Source organism: Anguilla anguilla, chromosome 14, assembly GCF_013347855.1.
Source record: "Anguilla anguilla isolate fAngAng1 chromosome 14, fAngAng1.pri, whole genome shotgun sequence".
NCBI lineage: Eukaryota > Metazoa > Chordata > Actinopteri > Anguilliformes > Anguillidae > Anguilla > Anguilla anguilla.
The window spans coordinates 11,742,852-11,764,498 of record NC_049214.1 but is presented as its reverse complement, the minus strand read 5'-3'; the positions used below and the strand labels follow the sequence as shown (position 1 = coordinate 11,764,498).

The 21,647-nt window shown below is 46.9% G+C and overlaps 1 protein-coding gene across 2 annotated transcripts in view; it reads left to right on the top strand.

The window, feature by feature from the left end:
- The window catches only part of psd3l (pleckstrin and Sec7 domain containing 3, like), a 153,958-nt gene that overhangs the window by 24,465 nt on the left and 107,846 nt on the right, over nt 1-21,647 (top strand). Inside the window, exons 3-5 of one of the 2 annotated variants that reach the window (XM_035392101.1) lie at nt 8,975-9,086; nt 15,442-16,417; nt 20,610-21,101. In XM_035392101.1, coding sequence (XP_035247992.1) covers nt 8,975-9,086; nt 15,442-16,417; nt 20,610-21,101 — 1,580 coding nt within the window. The remainder of the gene's footprint in view (nt 1-8,974; nt 9,087-15,441; nt 16,418-20,609; nt 21,102-21,647) is intronic. The other variant, XM_035392102.1, reaches the window with a different exon arrangement.

The window sequence follows — 21,647 nt, the reverse complement described above, 5'->3', positions numbered from 1 at the left end:
AATGTGCCGCTCTGACGCTCCCGAGCAGAGTCTTTGTGTCTGTGACCCTGCTCGGCGACAGAGGGGAAATGAGCGGCCGCGGTTGTCCCTGAGAGTTAAGTCTCTCGTAGAGGGTTGGGGTGGAGGCGGTGCTTGTGTCCCGGGCGGAAACGCTGACCCGCAGGGGGCTGCGGGTTTAAATCCGGCGGAGCCGACGCTGACGGCGCAGCTGCGCGTCCTCGGGCCATCTGCCACGCGGCCCGTCCAGCGGCTTATCAACCGCAGGCCTCGTTTTCCAGGGGCTTTCCGTACAGAACCGAGCAGGAGGCTGAGGCACAGCTGCACGGCTGCACGGGGTGGGGGGGGGGGTGGGGGTGACACGACGCATCTGCTGCGTTTAGACACTGCCGCTGCAGTAACTGTCATCACCGTGAGCAGCGCTGCTATTACCCAGCATTACCCAGCAGCATGCTGGAGGACAGAAGCTGGAAGGGTTCTTGTACCTGTGAGGTTTTATTCTGCTGTCTTTTCTGCCTGAGTTTGGGAGCTTCCACTCAGAATAGCGTGTGTTCCATCCACGTAGGAAACGCTGAAATCCAGTGAGTTATTCTCAGTTTTGCTTGTGTTCTGAATGAGACTTGGATTGGGACCGCACGGTAGCATCGTGGCTAAGGAACTCGAGGCTCAGAGGTTGAGGGTTCAAACCCTCAGTGGGGCACTGCTGGTGGTGAGACCCTAAGGCCAAGGTACTTTTCCCACAAATGGGAATTAATTTTCTGTGTATTGTACATTACAATGCTGGCACTGGTGGCATTTTTGGACACACAGGCTACTTTTTTATTTTGGTTAGCCGAGCCCTGATTTAGCTTCAGGCTTAGGCTGTATTCTTTGAAGCAAAGCTGAAGGTTTTTTTCCCCCTTTTCGCTGGAAGCGGTCGGGTTGCCAGACGGCTGGAATTCCTCCGTCGCGTGCTTAACGACCGTGAGGTCAGAAGCGTGTGTGACGAGGGGGCGGAGGGGCACGCCGGTTACGAGCAGGCCCCGCCGGAGCGGCCTCTTCACCGGCACGCCGGCTCACGCGCCGCTTACAAGCCTTAGCGTCATCGCCGTGGTTTCCAGGAGCAGCGAGCGAGCGAGGCGCCCGTTAGCTCATTTCGTTTCTCAGTGCTGGGAAACCTCTGCGAGAGCCCGTGCCCTCTCCGCGGCGCGAGGGCGCCAGGAGCCCGTGAAGCAGACAGGAAACGGGCCGAGGTTCTGGAAACGCCCCCTGCTCTCGGCATCAGGCCTCCCTCTGCGCTCAGAAACGCCCTGCTTCAGATTTACAGCCCCGACGGCCACTTCATGGGCATTTCAAGTGGTTGTGTGTGTGTGTGTGTGTGAAGTGGTTGTGTGTGTGTGTGTGTGAAGTGGTTGTGTATGTGTGTGTATGTGTGTGTGTGTGTGTGTCTGTCTGTCTGTCTGTGCGTGTGTGTGTATCTGTGAGTATGTGTCTTTGTGTGTATCCGTGTGTCTGTCTGTCTGTACGTGTGTGTGTGTGTGTGTGTGTGTATCTGTGTGTCTGTCTGTGTGTGTGTGTGTGTGTGTCTGTATGTATCTGTGTGTCTGTCTGTCTGTAAGTGTGTCTGTGTGTGTCTGACTGTCTGTCTGTGTGTGTGTGTGTGTCTGTGTGTCTGTCTGTACGTGTGTGTGTGGTGCGTGTAGGTGGCCCAGATACATGCCCTGTGTAGCACATATGAAACTGATAACTGATAGGCTTCCTGTTATGGCAGTGAGAGCGATGCTCTGATCCCGTACAACTCCCAAAAAACTGCAGGAGTGGACCTCGCGAGTACTGACCCTACAGCAGGCCGCATTCCACAAGCGCCAGTGACACTTCTTATTACGACAGCAGGCACGCAGCAGAAAGGCTTAAGTGCTGTGTAAAGTACTGTTCGCTGCGGACGCTGTGGCGTAGCCTACTTAACATTCACTGGGGCTTGAATGCTTACTATTGGTGATAGTGTAAATCTGGAGGCTGAAGTTCATTGGGTCTAAAATCGCTCATTCACCGTGAAGAGACTTTTGGCTTGAGTGTGCATCTAGCGCACATGGGACTAAAGCAACTGGACAAACCACATCGGCAGCCTGGCCAAATCTGTGATTGGCTATGAGGGCTGGCCTTCCTAGGAAGTTACAGAGCAGTCATGAGCTATTGAATTAGACAACAAGTGCACTTGCCATATTGAGCTCAGGTATATTGCTGTGCAGATTGTCTAGGAGTGTCTCATTTTCATAATTCTGCTTCCGGTGACTTCCGAGCCTTGCGGCACGTTCGGGCGTACTGTACGTGGCTGTAAGAGACCGCCGGAGACTGGAGGGAAGGGCAGAGAGCAGGGCTTAGGGGGGTTTGTGCTGCTCGTTTCTGACTGAGGGTTATTTCTAATCTCTCATCTGGCCTGACTGTAACAGCGCTGAGCTAAGCAGATATTTCTGATTCTCCCATATAAGGAGCGGGTTATCAAAGCTGGTGATAAGGGTTCGGCTGTGATCTTGTCTGGCAGCAGGACTTTGTGCTGGTTCCTGTTTTATCAGCGAAAGAGACTCGTCCGTGAACGGCAAACGTCGGAATAGCTGAACTGCCTTCCCCTGACCCAGAAATGCGTGCTGCCGGAGCACATGTAGTAATTGCCTAATCGTTTTTAAAAAATTAATTTATCTTCTAAGAACATAAGAATGTCGTGAGTTCAGAACAAGTAATCTGAGCCGTCTAAGTTTCATCATATTGCCCTTTGTTCTGAGCAGATTCAGAGGGGCTTGTGTTCATTTTCTGACCTGACAGTACTTTTCATGATTTATAGTTCTGTTAATCAGTTGCTGCAGTGTGCCACGCTGTGTACATCCATCCTCATTCACACACCATTGCCTCTCTGCTGGGAAGTAAAGGAAGTCTTGGCTTTAACTGAATTTACATGTAGGCCTAACTGATTATATGGGCTTTAACGACGTACTGAAACAGGCAGTGTTAATGAAGCTGTCCCTGTCAAACTCTGTTACCCCCTTCAGCAAAGTTTAGTTCCTTTTAGGCAGCCAGACAAAAGGTCAGTTTGACTTAGCTAATGGATGCATCAGAGGTGTTGTGAAATGTCATATTCTTCTGTGAATGTGAACTGCGCTGAACATGACCGACTCCACAGCTGCTGGTTTCCAGTGTGTTCTAGCACTTAAAGGGATAGTTCACTTTCTGGATTGTTTTATATTATTTCAGTTTTAGTTTTCACGTACAAAAAAAACTTACAGATGCAGAAGCTTCTGACAGCCCGCTTTAAATTTGGCTGGTATGGGGGCATTTGATAGTTTGTGGTTCAAAACAAAAAAATAATAATACACTTTAGGTACTCCAAAGCAGCTTGTACAGTGATGTTATGTTTCTAACGACTTTACATATATACACATAGCACAATCTTGTAGTGTTTATTCACAATTATAAACATACATATCCTATACATTAGCCTATATTGTGCCAGTATGTCTCTCCTTGAATGCAGCAGTCTCAGGTTGCAGGTATAATGTTACTGCTTTGGGGTTGGGCTCCTTGAAGTGTATTTTTTTAGCTTTAAACCACAAACCTACAGTATAAATGCCCCTGCACCAGCAGCTGTCAAGCCAGCTGGCTGTCAGGAACTTCTGTCGGTGTCGAGTAAAATTTCCTTCATTGCACACAAAAACTGTCCGGGCTAATTGAAAACATGCGCTGAAACTGAAGGAATATAAAAACTCCAGAAAGTGAAATATCCCTTTAAGTACTGAAGCCATTGTTTGACCCAAGAGTCTCCACACCTTGTTTCCAAGCCCTAATTGGCTGCTGACCGAAAACAAACCACAAACAAAGCAGTAGGACCCTCGTGGGCTTGAGTTTGACACTCGTGGTGTAGACAGCGTCCAGCACTGTATCAAGCCTGATCTTTAACACCCGAGCGGGCTTCTGACCTTTAATGTGGAGTACCGGTTGGCTTAATTCCTCCCCTGGCCTTAGGACTAGATTCAATTAATGAACTCATTTATTAAGCCGACTTTATAATCAAAGGCACTGGGCTCTCAAGGGACGCAAACGTGTTGCTAAGCTGCAGGTCTGTCTGGGCAGCGCTGGGCCTGTGTAGCTGGAGCTGTTCATTGGTTCATGTCTGGACCTGTCAGTGCGCTCTTCGTAAATTCATATTCAGCTCTGAAATTTGTGTTCTCTGTAATGCTTTGTGTTTCTTCTCTTAGTTCAGAAAAGGCAGGGCTTTTCTGAGAGTCTGAGGCTGTAAGTTTGTCTGGTTTTAAGCTGCTCTGGTGTGGCTAAAGTGATAAAGAGAGTTAAAATGGATGTTCATGGGCACTGATGTGTCACATTTCCTGTACTTCTCTTGTGTGGTGCTCTGCTGCTCACAAGTGGGAGATTTATATCTGTATTCCTACTCTGGGGAGGGGAGGAGGAGAAAATTATCCAAGTAAACAGGATGGCTGTTGGAATGGCATGTTCTGTGAGAAATGTTTACACTGATTCAGATTCAAGTATGCACATTTGTTTAATCCCTTGGTAAACTAGCCTTGAAAAGTCCAGCACATGTAACTACATGGCCAAAAGTATGTGGAAACCTGAGCATCACACCCATATGTGCTTGTTGAGCATCTCATTCCAAAACCATGGGCATTAATATGGGGTTGGTCCCCCCCTTTACTGCTATAACAGCCTCCATTATTCTGGGAAGGCTGTCCACTAGATTTTGGAACATGGCCACGAGAATTCCCTTCTATTCAGCCAGAAGAGCTTTGGTGAGGTTGGGCACTGAATTTGGGCATAAGGCCTGGCTCGCAGTTGCCATTTCAATTCATCCCAAAGGTGTTTGATGGAATAGAGGTCAGGGCTCTGTGCAGGCCAGTCAAGTTCTTCCACACCAAACTTGTGAAACATGCTGAAACAGGAAAGAGCTTTCAAACTTGCCACAAAGGTGAAAGCACACACTTCTTTAGTAAGTCACTGTATCCTGTAGCATTAAGATTTCCCTTTACTGCAACAACGGGCCTAGCCCAACCCATGAAAAACAGCCCCAGGCAATTATTCCTTATTCACCAAACTCTAGCTGGCACAGTGCATTTGGGCTGGTAGCATTTTCCTGGCACTCGCCAAACCCAGACTCTTCCGTCAGACTGACAGATAGAGAAACGTGATTCATCACACCAGAGAACGCGTTTCCACTGCCCCGGAGTCCAGTGGCGGTGCGCTTTACACCACTCCAGCCGACAGTTCACACTGCGCACGCGCAGCGCAACTACAGCTACCGCACAGCTATCCATACTCTGCCTGTAAAAAGATGAGTCTGCAGATTAAATGAGTATTGCAGGAATCGTAGAACAGGAAGTGCAGTACTGAAAAGGTTACGTGGGATGTAGGCTAAAGCCTTAAATCACATCACTCATCTGTCATAGTCTGTGTTTTGCATGTCTGGAGCTCTTTTAAAACGAAATAGTTTTCTCTGGTTTTCTGGAAGTTCGCGGAAGAAGACGCTTGATATCTGACTTCCTGTAAACACTCTGTTGCGATTTTGGCCTATTTGCTGGCAGAGGAATTATTAAGAGTACAAAAAACCAAACTTCCCTCAGTGTGACTTCCGTACCCTGAAGATATTTGCATAATAGGTATCAGAATGTTTCCCTGAGGGGTATAACTGCTGCCAGTACTGCGAGGTTGTGTGAAGGGCTTCTGGAGAGACCGCTGCTTGGCCAGCCTGGAGATGAAGTGGTGAATTAAGTGCATATTTATTTGATTCATGGTCTGGTTCTGTTTGTCAGAGGGATTGGCTATGAAGTTTTTTTTCCCCTTCTAGCTTTCTGCTTTAGTTTTGCTAATTTAAAAATATGTATATTCTGAATGTTACAGATAAATCATGCAGCACACACATCCAGCATTGATCAAGAATGTGCTGCACTTGTGTTTCCACTGTCAGGGGCAATTAAGCTGAATAAAACTTAAAGTTAACGCTAAACTTTTTCTTTTGAAGGAGAGCAGACCGTCCACCCTCCTTATGTGTTTTTGTACTTTTGTCTGTGAGGGAGAAAGCAGTGAGGGTCACAGATGCAGATGGGATCACAGTACAGGAAGTAGCCTAATCACACCTGACCACACACAGGTTGTCTGTATTTGGTTTGAGATTTGGGTGCCCTACAGACTTCGCCACACAGTTTCCCAAATATAGTGCTCAAGCTTGCTTGGCATCAAGTGAAAAGATCTATAATACAGGAAAAAATGCTAAGAATATATTAAGCAGCCTTTTTTGCACAGGCTTTTTTTAAAGGCCTCATCAGAATATAATGAGAGAAAACCTGAAAATCTTTTGCGTCTGGGAATAACACTATACTCTAATTGCAATGCATGTTCCTTTTAGTTTCCTGTGTTAATTTGCTCATGTACGATTTGCTCCTTGGATGTGAAAATTGCAGCGTTCCCAGACCTTCTCCAAACTTTTGGCACAAAGGAAACAGGAAACAGACCTGCTTTTCATGCTGGAAACAGCCGGTTTGGACACTGGTAGGGGACGGCTAAGGAACAGAATGAGTCGTTTCCAAGCTTGGGGGATTGAACCTTCAATATTTGCCTATCAATTGGCCAGTGACAAAGGCGCTGATTAATAAGGAGTGAAGGGGACCGCTGGGGTGTCCTGCACAACACATTTTCTGGGAAGTGAAGCCTGCATTCCCTGGCCCCCTCGGAGCTACCATGGCAACAGCGTTCCCACGGAACCCCGAGGGCCGCCTGCGGGTCCCCCAGCAAACGGTCCTCCACGGCTCCGCGTTGCAGCTCCGCGCACAGAAGCCTGGCCGTTAAGATTTATGCGAGGGGCGAACGAGAGTACATGTTTGTGTATAAAAGACTTATTTCAATTTTCCATTACCTCAAGAAGAAATAAAAAAAAAATTATTAAACGATTCAGCGGCAGAGCAGTACGCTACGCTCAGTTTACGCTCTGCCTGCTTCAGAGCTGCTCGGAAGTTACCTCGGTCTTTCTGAGGTAACTCCTGCCTGGAAGGGAGTCCCTGAGTCCCCCCCCCCCCCCCCCGAGTCGTGCGTGTTTGTGCAGGAGCGGCAGATGGCCCTTCTGATAAGGCCAGAAGCCCGCGCAGGGCTTGGAGCCTCCTGGTTGCAGTGCCAGCGCTGAGCGCTCACACACTTGGAGAGCTTTCAGTTTGATGTGCTGTTAATGACAGCCAAACTCTGCTGCTGAAACCAACGCTTGACTCTCAGCCGGCTTGTGCAGTGTTTAAACTGAGTCTGTTGAAGCCACATGATGGATTGTACAGTATGGATGGTTGATATGAACATGGCATCATTTAAAGATTCAGCCTGTGGTTTGGCATTTTGTGCTGAATGTGGTGTGATTTAAAGATTCAGCCTGTGGTTTGGCATGTTGTGCTGATTGTGGTGTGATTTAAAGATTCAGCCTGTGGTTTGGCATGTTGTGCTGATTGTGGTGTGATTTAAAGATTCAGCCTGTGGTTTGGCATGTTGTGCTGATTGTGGTGTGATTTAAAGATTCATCCTGTGGTTTGGCATGTTGTGCTGAATGTGGTGTGATTTAAAGATTCAGCCTGTGATTTGGCATGTTGTGCTGAATGTGGTGTGATTTAAATATTCAGCCTGTGATTTGGCATTTTGTGCTGATTGCACTGACAGGTTCTGAGCTGCACTGTAGGGTGTTCCTCTTCTCTCCCCGCGTCAGGTCAAGTTACGACAGCGACCAGCGATGTGCTGTTGAAGCTTCTCTTAATCCGTTTCCTCTTATGTGGCAACATCAGTAGTGACTTCACTTTTAACCAAAGTTTGCTTTTCTTTAAATGCAGAATCTGTTTAATACTGGAAAATATTAGCCTACATTTTAAACTAACTGGTTCTTTTTTATTTTTCCTTATTCACGCCAACTGCTGGACTGCATTTCACACTTCCAGTTCAGTAAATATGCATTTTGCAACTTTGTGCAGCTTTTTGTATGGTCATGTTATAATGTGGCATAGGGTACCATGTATGTAATACATTTGCTGCAAGTCATTGTAATAAAAAAAGAATGCTCTACCTGACGTACAGGGAGGTAGCACTAATGAACATCACTGTGGTATTTAGTATGTGCATTAATACCATGGTTTTGAAACCATGATATTTGAGGAAGACCATGACTTCTTTTGAAGAAGTCATGATCTTAGATATGTTACTGTATGAAGGCCAAGGTTAATAGATTATAATTCCGATCAGGGGTATCATTTTTTAAAAATTTGCCATGGAAGCCAATGTCGTCATCCCTGATTCTCAATGTAAGCCGTGTACAATCTTAAAGCATGCTTTGATTCTTCCATGCATGCACGTGAAAGCGTGGGGTTGTTGAAAGTCTCGGGGGAAGGCATTTCTCTGCTGACCTGCGCATTCTCTGCAGATTGATTGTGCTCGCTGAGGACTGTTAGCCGTTATTATTATCCGGTCATGTCTGCAAATCATTAGGAGCGTCTCGGTCATCCGGGCAAACCATGGAAATTCACATTCAGAGCTCCTGAGTCATTCTGGTTAACGTCCCCTTCATGGTACACTTCCATGCGTAACAGTTGTATTAAAGTGCAATGGAGTCTACGAACATCTCTGTGTCCATAAATTACACTTTAAAATAATGAACAACAGTGTTGTATCCCTCTGATCACTGACACACTGGATTAGATTTCTGAGAGAGACAGAGAGTGTGATAGAGACAGACAGAGAAAGAGAGAGAGAGTGATAGAGACAGACCAAGAGAGTGAGGGAGAGAGAGAGAGAGGGTGATGGAGACAGACAGACAGAGAGAGAGAGAGGGTGAGAGAGAGAGAGAGAGAGTGATAGAGAGAGAGAGAGAGTGAGAGAGAGAGTGAGGGAGAGAGAGCGAGAATGATAGAGAGAGAGAGAGAGAGAGATGTTAAAGCAGTGGTGATCCTCTGACTGTGTTTCTGCTCTCTCCTTGCAGGTGGAGCCGTTCGTTTGGGTGAACAGCACTTCCCCGCACGCTCAGAGCGTGGCCAAGGCCAAGTACGAGTTCCTGTTTGGGAAGGCCGAGGGGGCGGGCCTCGCAGACGGCGGTATGGCGCTTTGCACCTTCTTCGCACCTCGTCCCGCGCTCCTCGGCGGCAGCGCACGGGCTGCTGTCATAGTGACGGGGCAGACACGTCACCCCGGGTGGAGCGTGTGCTTCCTCTAATGCGACTCACCTGAAACGTTCCAGGTCTTTCTACCTGAATAATAAAACCAGGAGGAAAAACTTAACCTGGCCATGTCATGATCTGTGCGTGCACGCTGTTCTGAGTCTGCCTGAAGGCTTGTAAGGCAGCTGCAAGATAATTCTGAATTACAAATAAAATCTCCTTCTCGCCGCTGGTGGTCCTGCTCATTTCCTCACGGTAATGTAGTCCTCTGGTCCGTGTTAATTAGATTGTGTCTGCCTTGGTGCGATGCCCTGAGCTTCTCTTAACCGGTTAACGTTAGAGGAAACGTTGCCTCTTCTGCAGTCACGCGCGGCAGCTGCGTTCTCTGACCTCTGCAGCGTGGACATTATTAAGCGCATTAGGAGTAATCCTGCAGAAAGATCACATTAATTGGAGATCTTTTAAATCCCGGTTTATGTCTTTCATCCTGATACTGCAGTATTACAGAGTCCCCCGGAAGGGCTGTGTAGTAAATGAGTGGTAATTCCACTACAGTTCCATTAGTGGGGCCTCTGTGGGTCGTACCACTTTGAGCTCTGACAAATCAGCCGCTGAACTACAGGCTATATTTTTGGGGATATTTGAAATCCTTTTTACCTCGGTATTTACAGTACCAGTGTTCTCCCCTGTTGGTGTTTCCGTGCTGCACTGCATGCTGGGTATACATCACCATTGCTAGTATTTTATTTAATTATTTATTTGAAGGGCTTTTCTGCGGGATTATACTTCCCTGTTTTATCTGCACGTTTACCGTGCGGCGGCCTTCGCCTCCCCAATCGCATGCCCCCATCGCCGCTCCGGGGGCGGGGCTCAGCGGCGGAGATGGCTGAACGGTGAGGCCGTCTGAAACGAGCCGTGGGAGGCGGCCAGCTGCCGCTCCCGGGCCGCCATTCGCCCACGAGCGCAGACCCTGCGGCTAACGAGCGCTCCTGCGCCACGCTGCGGGAGAACGCCGCCCCTAATCTGTAATTAGATAAGCCAGCCTGTGTCCCGGGGTCTGAGAGCAGCCCGAGCGCTGAGATTGAAGCCAAATGTTATTATCTCCTGAGTGAATGGCCGGGGCTCCAGGTAATGAGGCTGCCTTTCCTCTCGCGGTTAAAAACCAATCTCAGCTCTTCCTGGTTCCTGGTTTCTGAAGTGACTTTCGCTTATGCACGCACACATACACCTACGCACACACAGACACGTACACATACACACACACACACACACACACACACACACACACACACATACACATACACACGCACACACATACACACGCATACACATACACACACACACGCATACACACACACACGCACACACATACACACACACATACACCCACACACACACACACACACATACACACACACACCCACACACACACATACACCCACACATACACACACATACATACACACGCACACACATACACACACACACATACACCCACACAAACACACACACACATACACACACACACCCACACACACACATACACCCACACACACACACACACATATACACACACACACACACATACACACACACGCACGCACATACACACACACGCACACACATACACACGCACACACATACACACACACACACATACACCCACACAAACACACACACACATACACACACACACCCACACACACACATACACCCACACAAACACACACACACATACACACGCACACACATACACCCACACAAACACACACACACATACACACGCACACACATACACACACACACACATACACCCACACACACACACACACATATACACACACACACACACATACACACACACGCACGCACATACACACACGCACACACATACACACGCACACACATACACACACACACACATACACCCACACACACACACACACATATACACACACACACACATACACACACACGCACGCACATACACACACACGCACACACGTACACGCACGCACACACACACACACACACACACACACACACACACACATACACACACGCACGCGCGCACACACACGCACGCGCACACACACACACACACACACATACACACACACACACACACACACACACACACATACACACACGCACGCGCGCACACACACGCACGCGCACACACACACACACACACACATACACCCACACACACACATGCACGCATGCACACACGCGCACACACGCACGCACGCACACACACACACACACACACACACACGTGCGGGAGTAGAAATGAGGCACTGGAATGCTGTTGTTCTCCTAACCCCATTGTTTGCTGGTACATCCCGAGGATAATGCTGTCTTCCCTTAAGCTGGGCTTGTTTAGTTGTTTTGAAATCACAGATCCAGAAATTCTGAATTTGCACAGAGCGATTTTGCCAGGTACATTTCTAAGGCATGTTTTTCTGAAGCCGTTGAACCCAATTACACTACAACCTTTTCTGCAGTGTCTGGTTGCCGCTCGTTCACTCACCAGTGTACCTGGGGATAGCGCTCCAGTTGTCAGTCTAGGGTGTCATTAGCACATTTATCTTGCAATTCAGGATTCTCAGGGTGCAGTTCATTCACCATTTATAGCCCAGAGGTATATTGAAAAGTTATCTCTTTTTACTGTAACAGAATTTATTGACTGACTCATTTCCTCATGCCCAAGGTATAGCCTAGTTTGTGGAGTTTGTTTTTAAAAACGTGGATCCAGAGGCAAAAAAAAAAAAACTGCACTTATTTTGTCATGTATTTAGTGGATACTCCAGTGCTTTGTGTCAGTTACAGAGATCCTGTGAAATCCCTGATCCTGCAACTCTTATGACTGCATCACTTCCATGGATTACAGCAGTAAACTTGCCACCTTTGAAATGGATCTTGCATCATAAAGCCATGCGGATGCTGAGATCATAAATTTTAATATCTCGCGTGGTTATCATTTGCGTTTCCCAAGAAGCCCCAATTAGAGGTTCCGGTTAATCGCAGATCGTGTCCTAAGGCCCTTTCATTACCACTTCCCTTTATTGCTCTGCTGTATTTTTTAATGAGCTTTTAAAAGGTCTTTAGATTAGGTCTTTGGGATGAATATTCACACTCTGTTGCCTTGCAGGTCTGTAGTCACAAGGAGCGCATTTATATTCTTACCTTCAGACCTTTTACTCTCATTTTAATACAGACCCTGTTCTCGTCACAGGAAGACCAAGGCTTTCTGCTGACTTGTTCTGAAAATAAGAATTTTCAAAGAATTGCACTTACTTTAAGGCAGTGTATTAATTAAATATTGAGCGATGTATATTACACATTCTTTTAAAATTATAAGAGAGAAGAGTTAGCTTTAATATATCCACTGGTAATGACTGCTTAACACACACACACACACACACACACACACACACACACATATGTACGTATGTATATATATAGGGTCAGCTGATTTTCAGCCCTTAGTTTTGGTTCTGGTTTCGTTAGGGAGAGGGGCATAAGATTACATGCGGCTTGTTGTAATTGGATAATTGCTTTCTGTGGAGGTGGGGCATTCCCCCCTGCACCATGTGAAACCGGTTCTGCTCAGAGTTACTGTCACAGCTCCGATGACACTGCGTGACAGGAACAGAAACCCGTCCTTCCGCCCTGTAATTTTCTTTACCGTAACGCTTGTGCCAGTGGAAGAACGTTCTCTTTAATAGTGTCAGTGATGGTCATAATTTCCTGGCCAATGCCACGGCAGGCAGGAGGATGCGGTGGTTTAGTAGCCCAAAGCTCTCATTACGGCGCGTGACATAGCAGCCCAATCCAACCCGGAAAGCAGTTCTGCTCCTTCTTTCTGAATAACAGGTGTGTTAAGCAAGTTACTGGAAAAGTACTGATAAAAGCAATGGCTTTGTTTAAGTGTTATTCAAAGTAAAGGGACAAACAGATATTCTGTTATGATTCTGGTCCCTCTTTTGTGTGTGTGTGTGTGTGTGTACACGTGTGTGAATGAGGGAACTGCATCGCTGAAGTGTAAGGGTTATCTTACCCCTGATGAAGACAGTGCTCTTCTGTGCAGCCCTGTACGAGTTCATTAGCTTTCTAACTGTGACTGTCCTCGTGACTGTGCCTCTGTCTGCCCTGAAAAGGCACCATTTCTTAGATGGTGGACTAATTCTTTCACAGTTCCCTTGCATTGGCACGTCTCTGGATGTCTGCTCAGTGCTTATTTGGTTTGTTTTGGCAGACATCATCATAATTATGATCTGCTTGGCAGCCCTCATCTAGGGCAGTGTACTGTGCATTGTCCACATTTTAAAAAATGTTATCCATTTATGCAGCTGGATGTTAACTGAAGAAACCCTAGTTCTTTCTTATCTTTGGAGACGTTGAAGGCCTTGATATGCCTGTCACACAGTGGCTTTGATATGGCTGTCACAAATCTACATCCTTCTGAAAGCTCAACACACACACACACGCACACACGCACACACGCACATACATGAACACACACACACACACAAACAAAAATACACATGCACACCGCTTTTCTGATGGGTGCAATGTCATTGGTAAAACACTGCCATCTAGTGGCTGACCATGCTCCTTGCTGTGAGACTTTCTGAGTCTTCCATCAGTTGGCACAAGATAGAATAGAGACTGAGAGCCTTTAATGCAACGCATTTGGACAAAGGAAGGGAGAGGTCCAGTTGTTTGGCTGTCTTCCCTCAATTTATAGAGTATTTGAGACAATTTAAGAGACACTGTCGCCATGAAGACTCTTCATCCAATCTCAGTCTTCCAGAGCTACTAAAATCTAATGATCTCTCTGCCACGAGCTGTAATTAAGTTATCGGTGCTTTCTTGGAAAGGTCAGGTTAACAGCAGCTCAAGTTCAATGCAATAACCGTTTTTCTCTGCCGACAGAACTAAATATATCCCTGATATTTGACACCTTTGTGCAGCTTGGTTCAGTGCTATGTTGCACTAGCCTGACTGAGCATGCCACAATGTACAGGATAAACTCAGCTTAATTTAAGTGAAACGTGATTCCTCAGAATTAGTATTGAGCACCAGGCCTGATTTGGTGGAGGTTCTCTGTTATCCTGACACAGGTGAAATGTGCTGTGTGTAGAAGGTGTAATCATACTACAGTATATACAGGAGCAGCTGGAGCAGAGTGGACTCCTGTTTGTCCTGTTTTATTACTTTGGTCCTACGGCTTCCAGAAAGACTGGAGGTTTGCGTGTGATTTATCTTTCATACTTGAACTGTGGTCTCCCATGTTTTATTCAGAAAAGTTTAAATGTGAAAACCAGCTTGTGTAGCAAGAGTCGTTTGATGACCGGGAACAGGGACAGACAGAAATATGCTCAGGTAGAATCCTTGTCTGCTTTTAAAGTTATGAGCGCGTAGGCTTCACGTAGATGGTGAAAAAGGAATAGTTTTATAATGTGAAGCGATTGTCATATGGAACTATTTTGGGTTGCATTAAGGTGCTGTAATTAACATGATGCTGAAAGTTTTAAAAAAGTGTTTGATGATTAATAACCATGTAATAAAAGTAATTTGAGTACATTGTCCTCAGAAATATTGATCATTTAATTATTGACACAAAAAATATGTTGTTGATTATGAATGTTGCTTTTTTAAACTAAATTGGCAATATGAATGTGACCTGTTGTGCGTGCTTACTTCTGGGTATATGCCACGACAAGCAAGAGCGGTTGCCTGAGAGAAAGGGTGCAATAGTGCCACTTACAGGACTGACTTGGAATTGCTCTTCCCAGACTTGCCCTACTTCTTTCACAAAGTCTATACAGTGCTTTAGTGTTTCCTTGACAACATAAGAGCCATTCATGATGGCACTGGCAAGAGGCTGGCCTTTAGTTCATTCTCACATGTCCCTTACACATACACAGGGCACTGTTTTGAAACCACAGATCCAAGATTCAGTTGAGATAGAAAAGCTTGTTCAATCAGTCAATTATTATGATGCAGTGATAATGTTGAAGTTCCAACAAGAGGACCAGAGGGTGAGAGAGAAAGAGTATTGGAGTATTGGTGATTTTCAAAAGATTACACACTTAAATGTTGTTTGATTTTGACTTGATGATGTTTTGACCTTAAAAATAAAAATTAAATGAGATTGTTAAGCATTTTGGTGTTGATACCTTAAAGGTTTTCATAGCAGAGTGCTGTTAATGACAATGTAACCCAAAATAACCATTGCTAGAATAACAAACGAATTCCCCCCACTCTTTTGTTGTTTCTATAGAAAACTCCCACATCCTTCCACAAGGGGGCAGCAGAGTGAGCCCAGATCCCTCTCTCCAGGCTGGAGCGGCTGATGGTGTTGGAGAGGATGACTTTGATGAGACTTCGCTCTTTCTAGAGATCGACAGGGAGCTGGCACACCTGCTGAGCGGCCTGGGCGGAGGGGGTCAGGATGCCCCTGCGGGCCTGGAGCCCGAGGACACGCACCATCCCACCCAGGCGGTCGTTTCGGCAGCCATGATCCCCTGTAACGGGCAGGGCGGGGCCCAGGCGGACCCCGAGACTTCCAAACTGGAAAAGGCTGGAGATTCGCTGCTCGCCTCCGGCCTGGTTCTGGAGCCGTGGGCCGAGGCCCTGGTGCACAGTTCGGTTTCGCCGAGCTCAGGGGCTGAGGCCGAGGCGCACACCGCCACTGGAGTGAATGGAGACGCCCGGAATGTTCCCTCTGGCCAGGAAAAATCGACGGAAAAAACGACGGACATCCCGGCTGCGGCTTCGCTAACGCGCGGGCCAGAGACGGGCGGAGTGGAGGTGGCCGCCTTGGCCTTCGGCGCAGACGCAGTGGCGCTCATGGACGAGCCTCTGGAGGAGTCCAGCAAAATCCTGGCGGAAATCCCCGGGATCTTCGCCGCCTTCCTCGACGGGGGTCAGGCCAAGGAAAAGCCCCCCAAGAAAATCCGTTTTGCAGAAAACCATGTGGAGAGTGCACAGGATCCTGGGAATGCAGGGCTGGACGCTCCTGGTACAGACGTACAGGCGGAAGGGCGTGGGGACGGGGAGGGGGAGGGGGAGGGGGACACTAAAGTGGAGACATCCCCAGAGAGTTTAGAGGCTCTGGAGAGCACCCCAAAGAGCACAAACTCTGACCCCTCCCCTCTGCCCCAGCCGGGCCCCGTGGAGGATGAGGTGTTCCGGATCATTCCAGAGGTGTGTGTGGAGAGCCCAGAGAGCGAGACCACACCTGAACTGGACTGCAGGTAAACCCTGCGGCCTTATCTCTGGGGTCATGAATGGCCCCTCTTTAGTCTGCTTCACTTTGAGGTAAACCAGAATAGCAGAATAGTATACTTGAGGGAAATAGCTGCCCCCCAGTGTGCTTTTAGGCACAGTAGGAAATTCTCAGTCTCACTGGGTTACAGTCAATTTAACATCGTCTGGTTTTTACTGTATCAGGTTTGCAGGTCACAACAGGTAGTTTCTTATAATTAGTGGGGAGAATGGAGAATTTGACATTGGTTTAGCATTGCAATGAGTATATAATATAGTTAGTGTTGATGGACATGAGCCACATTTGAAATATTTTTTACAGTAAATGTATATATAGTTAAAATTGGAAAAAAAGTGTTCTTCAAATAAATGAATGAGTAAACCAAAAAATAAATACATAAATAAGTAAATAAATTGCGGGCCCCCACTGCTGCATTAAAGATTCAGTGTACGGACACGCCGACGTGAAATAATAGCCGATATTTGCAAGTGGGATTAGGCCTTATCTCGATAAAAAAACCTTCTTTTTTCAAAGGGTCGCTTTGAATCTCCATACTCGACAGGACAGGAAATGATGAAAATTTTAATTCGCGTAATCGCGATTTGGATCTTAGAGGTTACAAATTGCATAAAAACTGGTGAAATGACACATGCTGCATGACGTTACACAGGCTCGACTGCCCCAGAGCTTCCATTTAAATGATAGAACTAAAAAACGAAACTATTTCTGTTGGCTTAAATGGAAAAACCTTAGTTTGATAAAGAGATTTGACAGATCGGTTTGCACTGGATTTGTCCCGGACAGCAGACATTGACACGCGGTAATAACGGAAACGTAATTGTTTAGTTTGAGTTTCCGCGGTCGGAAGCTATTGGTGTTAAGGTCTCGGGGTGAATAATACCATTGCGCGCTTATGACTTCCTCTGCATATTCACGCGTCCCAGCGCGCACTTTCCGCGCACAGCTTTGTGCGCGCGCCTGCATTTTAGATTACAGTCGGATGGCGTGACGGGATTTTTGAAGGCATTTGTAGTGGTGGTAAACTCAGGCTATCGAACTGTCACAGACGGCAGAGAGAGCTTTGGCAACCCACCTGGCTTCGTTAATTTATTTCTTGGAGGATAACAATTATAATTGTTGTCTGTGTCATAGAACTGCGTTCTGGTTAAATTTGTTTTGCTGTCTTTCTGATCTGCCTATTTTGTCTACAATTAGTCAAACTGATAAAGCATTTTATCCTGAGGATAAATTAGCCACTATGCAATCAACTACGGGCATGAGCCTACAGGTGTCAAGTACTGTAAAATTTGACTCCATAAAATACAAGATTTAAGTATTATTTGTTTAAAAATGCAGTTTGCACCAGTGATAAAAAATATATTGGCCTATTAACCACTATTAAATATTATACAAGTCCTGAACACTACTGACAACCTTGGCGATCGTGTGACATCGCATCTCTTCAAGATTCCGGGGGCAATTCTTGTTTAAGGAATTAATAGTTTTGATGTTGATGTTATTTGAGACAGAAGGTCCCTCCCATACGGTCTTTGACAGAATAGTGGTTGCTTAGAGGACCGTAGTGGCAGGCCTTTCCTCAGATCTCTCACTGCATTTCCTTCACGGGCACCCAGGGACCTTCTCTGTAGAAAAAGATGAACCCAGGGAAAGTTATTGATGGAACACGCCGAACATTCATCAGTCGGCTTGGAGTCTGAAGCTGCCTGAAGCACAAAGTGCTCTTCCTCAGCTTTGGAATACTGAGGGTACTTATTGACCCCCCCCCCCCCCCCCCCCCACCCAGGGATTTTGATATTTATTTCTTGTCTCAGTTGTGTGTTAAAGTACAACACAGTAATATAGATCACAGATGGCTCCAGAAACGCCCCCCAACGGTGGGTGTCCTTGAATGGATGTGCAGGGATTTTTCACACCTCTGGAGAAAATGTTTTGGGTCCTCTACGCATCACACGTATGCTTAAACAACTGAGTCCTAACGCACAGTTCTGACTTTTTGTGACAGGGTCCCAGAAAAAAAGAATTGATTTGAACAAAACTTGCTCCACCTGCAGTTTGCTAGCATCTTGATTACATTCGTTCTTTTGCGCAGAATTGCCTAAAGCTTTGTTAGCAAGCTAAGTGTTCATGTGAATGCACAATGGGATGTTCACTGTCAACATTGCTGCAAGGTGCAGTAATGAATCTGCCTATACGAGTAGCTGAAGAGAGAGAGAGCACACTTTATTGATGTGGAATCGGAATCGGAAAATGACATTAATTTGATCCAGATACCAGGGTTACTTAAGGACTGGATCGGTTAGATGTTGATACTGACGTGCAGCGTCAGTGCGACACTGATAATCACACAGAGTAACTAGCCTACTTTTATCTATGGGCCATTTCACAATATTTAGAAAACATTGTATGAATAAGATACAAATATACTCATTTTGTTATAACTTGTGGGATTTAAGCCACTGTAGGCCTACATATAAACATTTTTAATGCATCTGAACAATATGTTTTTCTGCTTCTTCTAAATGATGGTCTGGGAATGTTGTTAGCCAGATCTGGCATATTGCTCATATTAATTTGGTGAATGCACTTGTGTTTGTCCTACATTGCAACGCCAGCTAAATAAATGTGATATAATTAGTAAGTGGCCAAGAGTAAGTACATGGTGTGTTGAATTTGGCCCCTGGGCCAGCAGTCGATTAGCCATGATGTAAAGTAGGAATAAATAGGATGCATTTTGCCTGATCAGAAATTACTAAGCCTGACCAGCTGATGCTGCTGTTCCTCACCGGTGTGTTTTTACCTGAAGCTGCTGTTCCTCACCTGCGTGTTTTTTACCTGAAGCTGCTTTTCCTCACCTGTGTGTTTTTTTACCTGAAGCTGCTGTTCCTCACCTGCATGTTTTTACCTGAAGCTGCTGTTCCTCACCTGCGTGTTTTTTACCTGATGCTGCTGTTCCTCACCTGCGTGTTTTTTTACCTGAAGCTGCTATTCCTCACCTGCGTGTTTTTTTACCTGAAGCTGCTGTTCCTCACCTGCATGTTTTTACCTGAAGCTGCTGTTCCTCACCTGTGTGTTTTTTTACCTGAAGCTGCTATTCCTCACCTGCGTGTTTTTTTACCTGAAGCTGCTTTTCCTCACCTGCATGTTTTTACCTGATGCTGCTGTTCCTCACCTGCGTGTTTTTTTACCTGAAGCTGCTTTTCCTCACCTGCATGTTTTTACCTGAAGCTGCTGTTCCTCACCTGTGTGTTTTTACCTGAAGCTGCTGTTCCTCACCTGCGTGTTTTTTACCTGATGCTGCTGTTCCTCACCTGCGTGTGTTTTTACCTGAAGCTGCTGTTCCTCACCTGTGTGTTTTTTTACCTGAAGCTGCTGTTCCTCACCTGTGTGTTTTTTACCTGAAGCTGCTGTTCCTCACCTGCGTGTTTTTTTACCTGAAGCTGCTGTTCCTCACCTGTGTGTTTTTTACCTGAAGCTGCTGTTCCTCACCTGTGTGTTTTTTTACCTGAAGCTGCTTTTCCTCACCTGCATGTTTTTACCTGAAGCTGCTGTTCCTCACCTGTGTGTTTTTACCTGAAGCTGCTGTTCCTCACCTGCGTGTTTTTTACCTGATGCTGCTGTTCCTCACCTGCGTGTGTTTTTACCTGAAGCTGCTGTTCCTCACCTGTGTGTTTTTTTACCTGAAGCTGCTGTTCCTCACCTGTGTGTTTTTTACCTGAAGCTGCTGTTCCTCACCTGCGTGTTTTTTTACCTGAAGCTGCTGTTCCTCACCTGTGTGTTTTTTACCTGAAGCTGCTGTTCCTCACCTGTGTGTTTTTTTACCTGAAGCTGCTTTTCCTCACCTGCATGTTTTTACCTGAAGCTGCTGTTCCTCACCTGTGTGTTTTTTACCTGAAGCTGCTGTTCCTCACCTGTGTGTTTTTTACCTGAAGCTGCTGTTCCTCACCTGCGTGTTTTTTACCTGAAGCTGCTGTTCCTCTCCTCCGTGTTTTTTACCTGAAGCTGCTGTTCCTCACCTGCATGTTTTTTACCTGAAGCTGCTGTTCCTCACCTGTGTGTTTTTTACCTGAAGCTGCTGTTCCTCACCTGTGTGTTTTTTTACCTGAAGCTGCTGTTCCTCACCTGCGTGTTTTTTTTACCTGGCGCCTTTTCCGTCTCCCCAGCAGGAGCGTGGAGGCCCGGGGCAGCGAGGGGGACGGCCGGGCGGGGCTGGACAGCGAGGAGGCGACGGACGTGTTCAGCTCGCAGTTCGAGAGCATCCTGGAGTCGGAGCGGCTCCGCGGCACGCTGTACAGCAGCCTGGACTCGCTGGACGCCCTCTCCTCCGCCGACGAGTCGGACGGCTGCTTCAGCTTCGACATGCCCCTCACCCCCATGATCCAGCAGCGGCTCAAGGAGAGCTGTCACTTCCTGGAGGGCGGGGCCGAGGCGGGCCGGCAGGAAGTGCTGAGCGTGACGGCCACGGGGAAGAGCGGCAAGGCCGCCCTGGAGGTGACCTCCTCGTACCTGGACACGCCCGACGGGAGCCCCTCCGGGAGCGGCGCCAGCGGGCGGCCCGAGCCGGCTGCAGATAAACATTCCGCCAGACCTCTGGCCAATGGGCTGCTGGAGAACGCCGGGATGGACCCTCAGGATTGGCTGCAGGGCTGTCTGAGGTGAGCACTGATTCGCTGTCTCTCCTCCTTTCGTCTGAGTTTAAGTGCTTTCTCAATCAGGACTGCGCTCTCAACCCTCGGTTGAAATATTACACTTTAATACGGTCTTTGAATACGTCAATTAATATTAATACATTAATGAATTAATAAAACATAAACCGTGCTATCATTAATCTGAGGCTGTAGTGCTACTCCTGACTGGTTTTCTGTGTAGTCTCTGATCAGCAAGAGGGCTAGAGGTTAATAGTTTTAGCAGTCTCTGCTCCACTGACAGTTCCACTTTCTCCAGGAAGTGGAGAAAGAAGCAGGTCCTTTTCTCTCTTCCTGTTTGTCACTTCCCCATAACTGTATTTCTGGCCTTTCTGTTTCTGTGAAGAAAGCCTGCTGTACTCTATAGCCGCGTTTCCACCAAAAGTACCCGAAACTTTTAGTCCCAGGAACAAGGTTCCTTCAGCCCATTGTTGTCTGCGTTTCCACCGCGGTCTAAAGTCCCGCGAAGATTAGGCAAATTAGCCCACTAACGTATGAAAGAGCGATGTTGTCGTC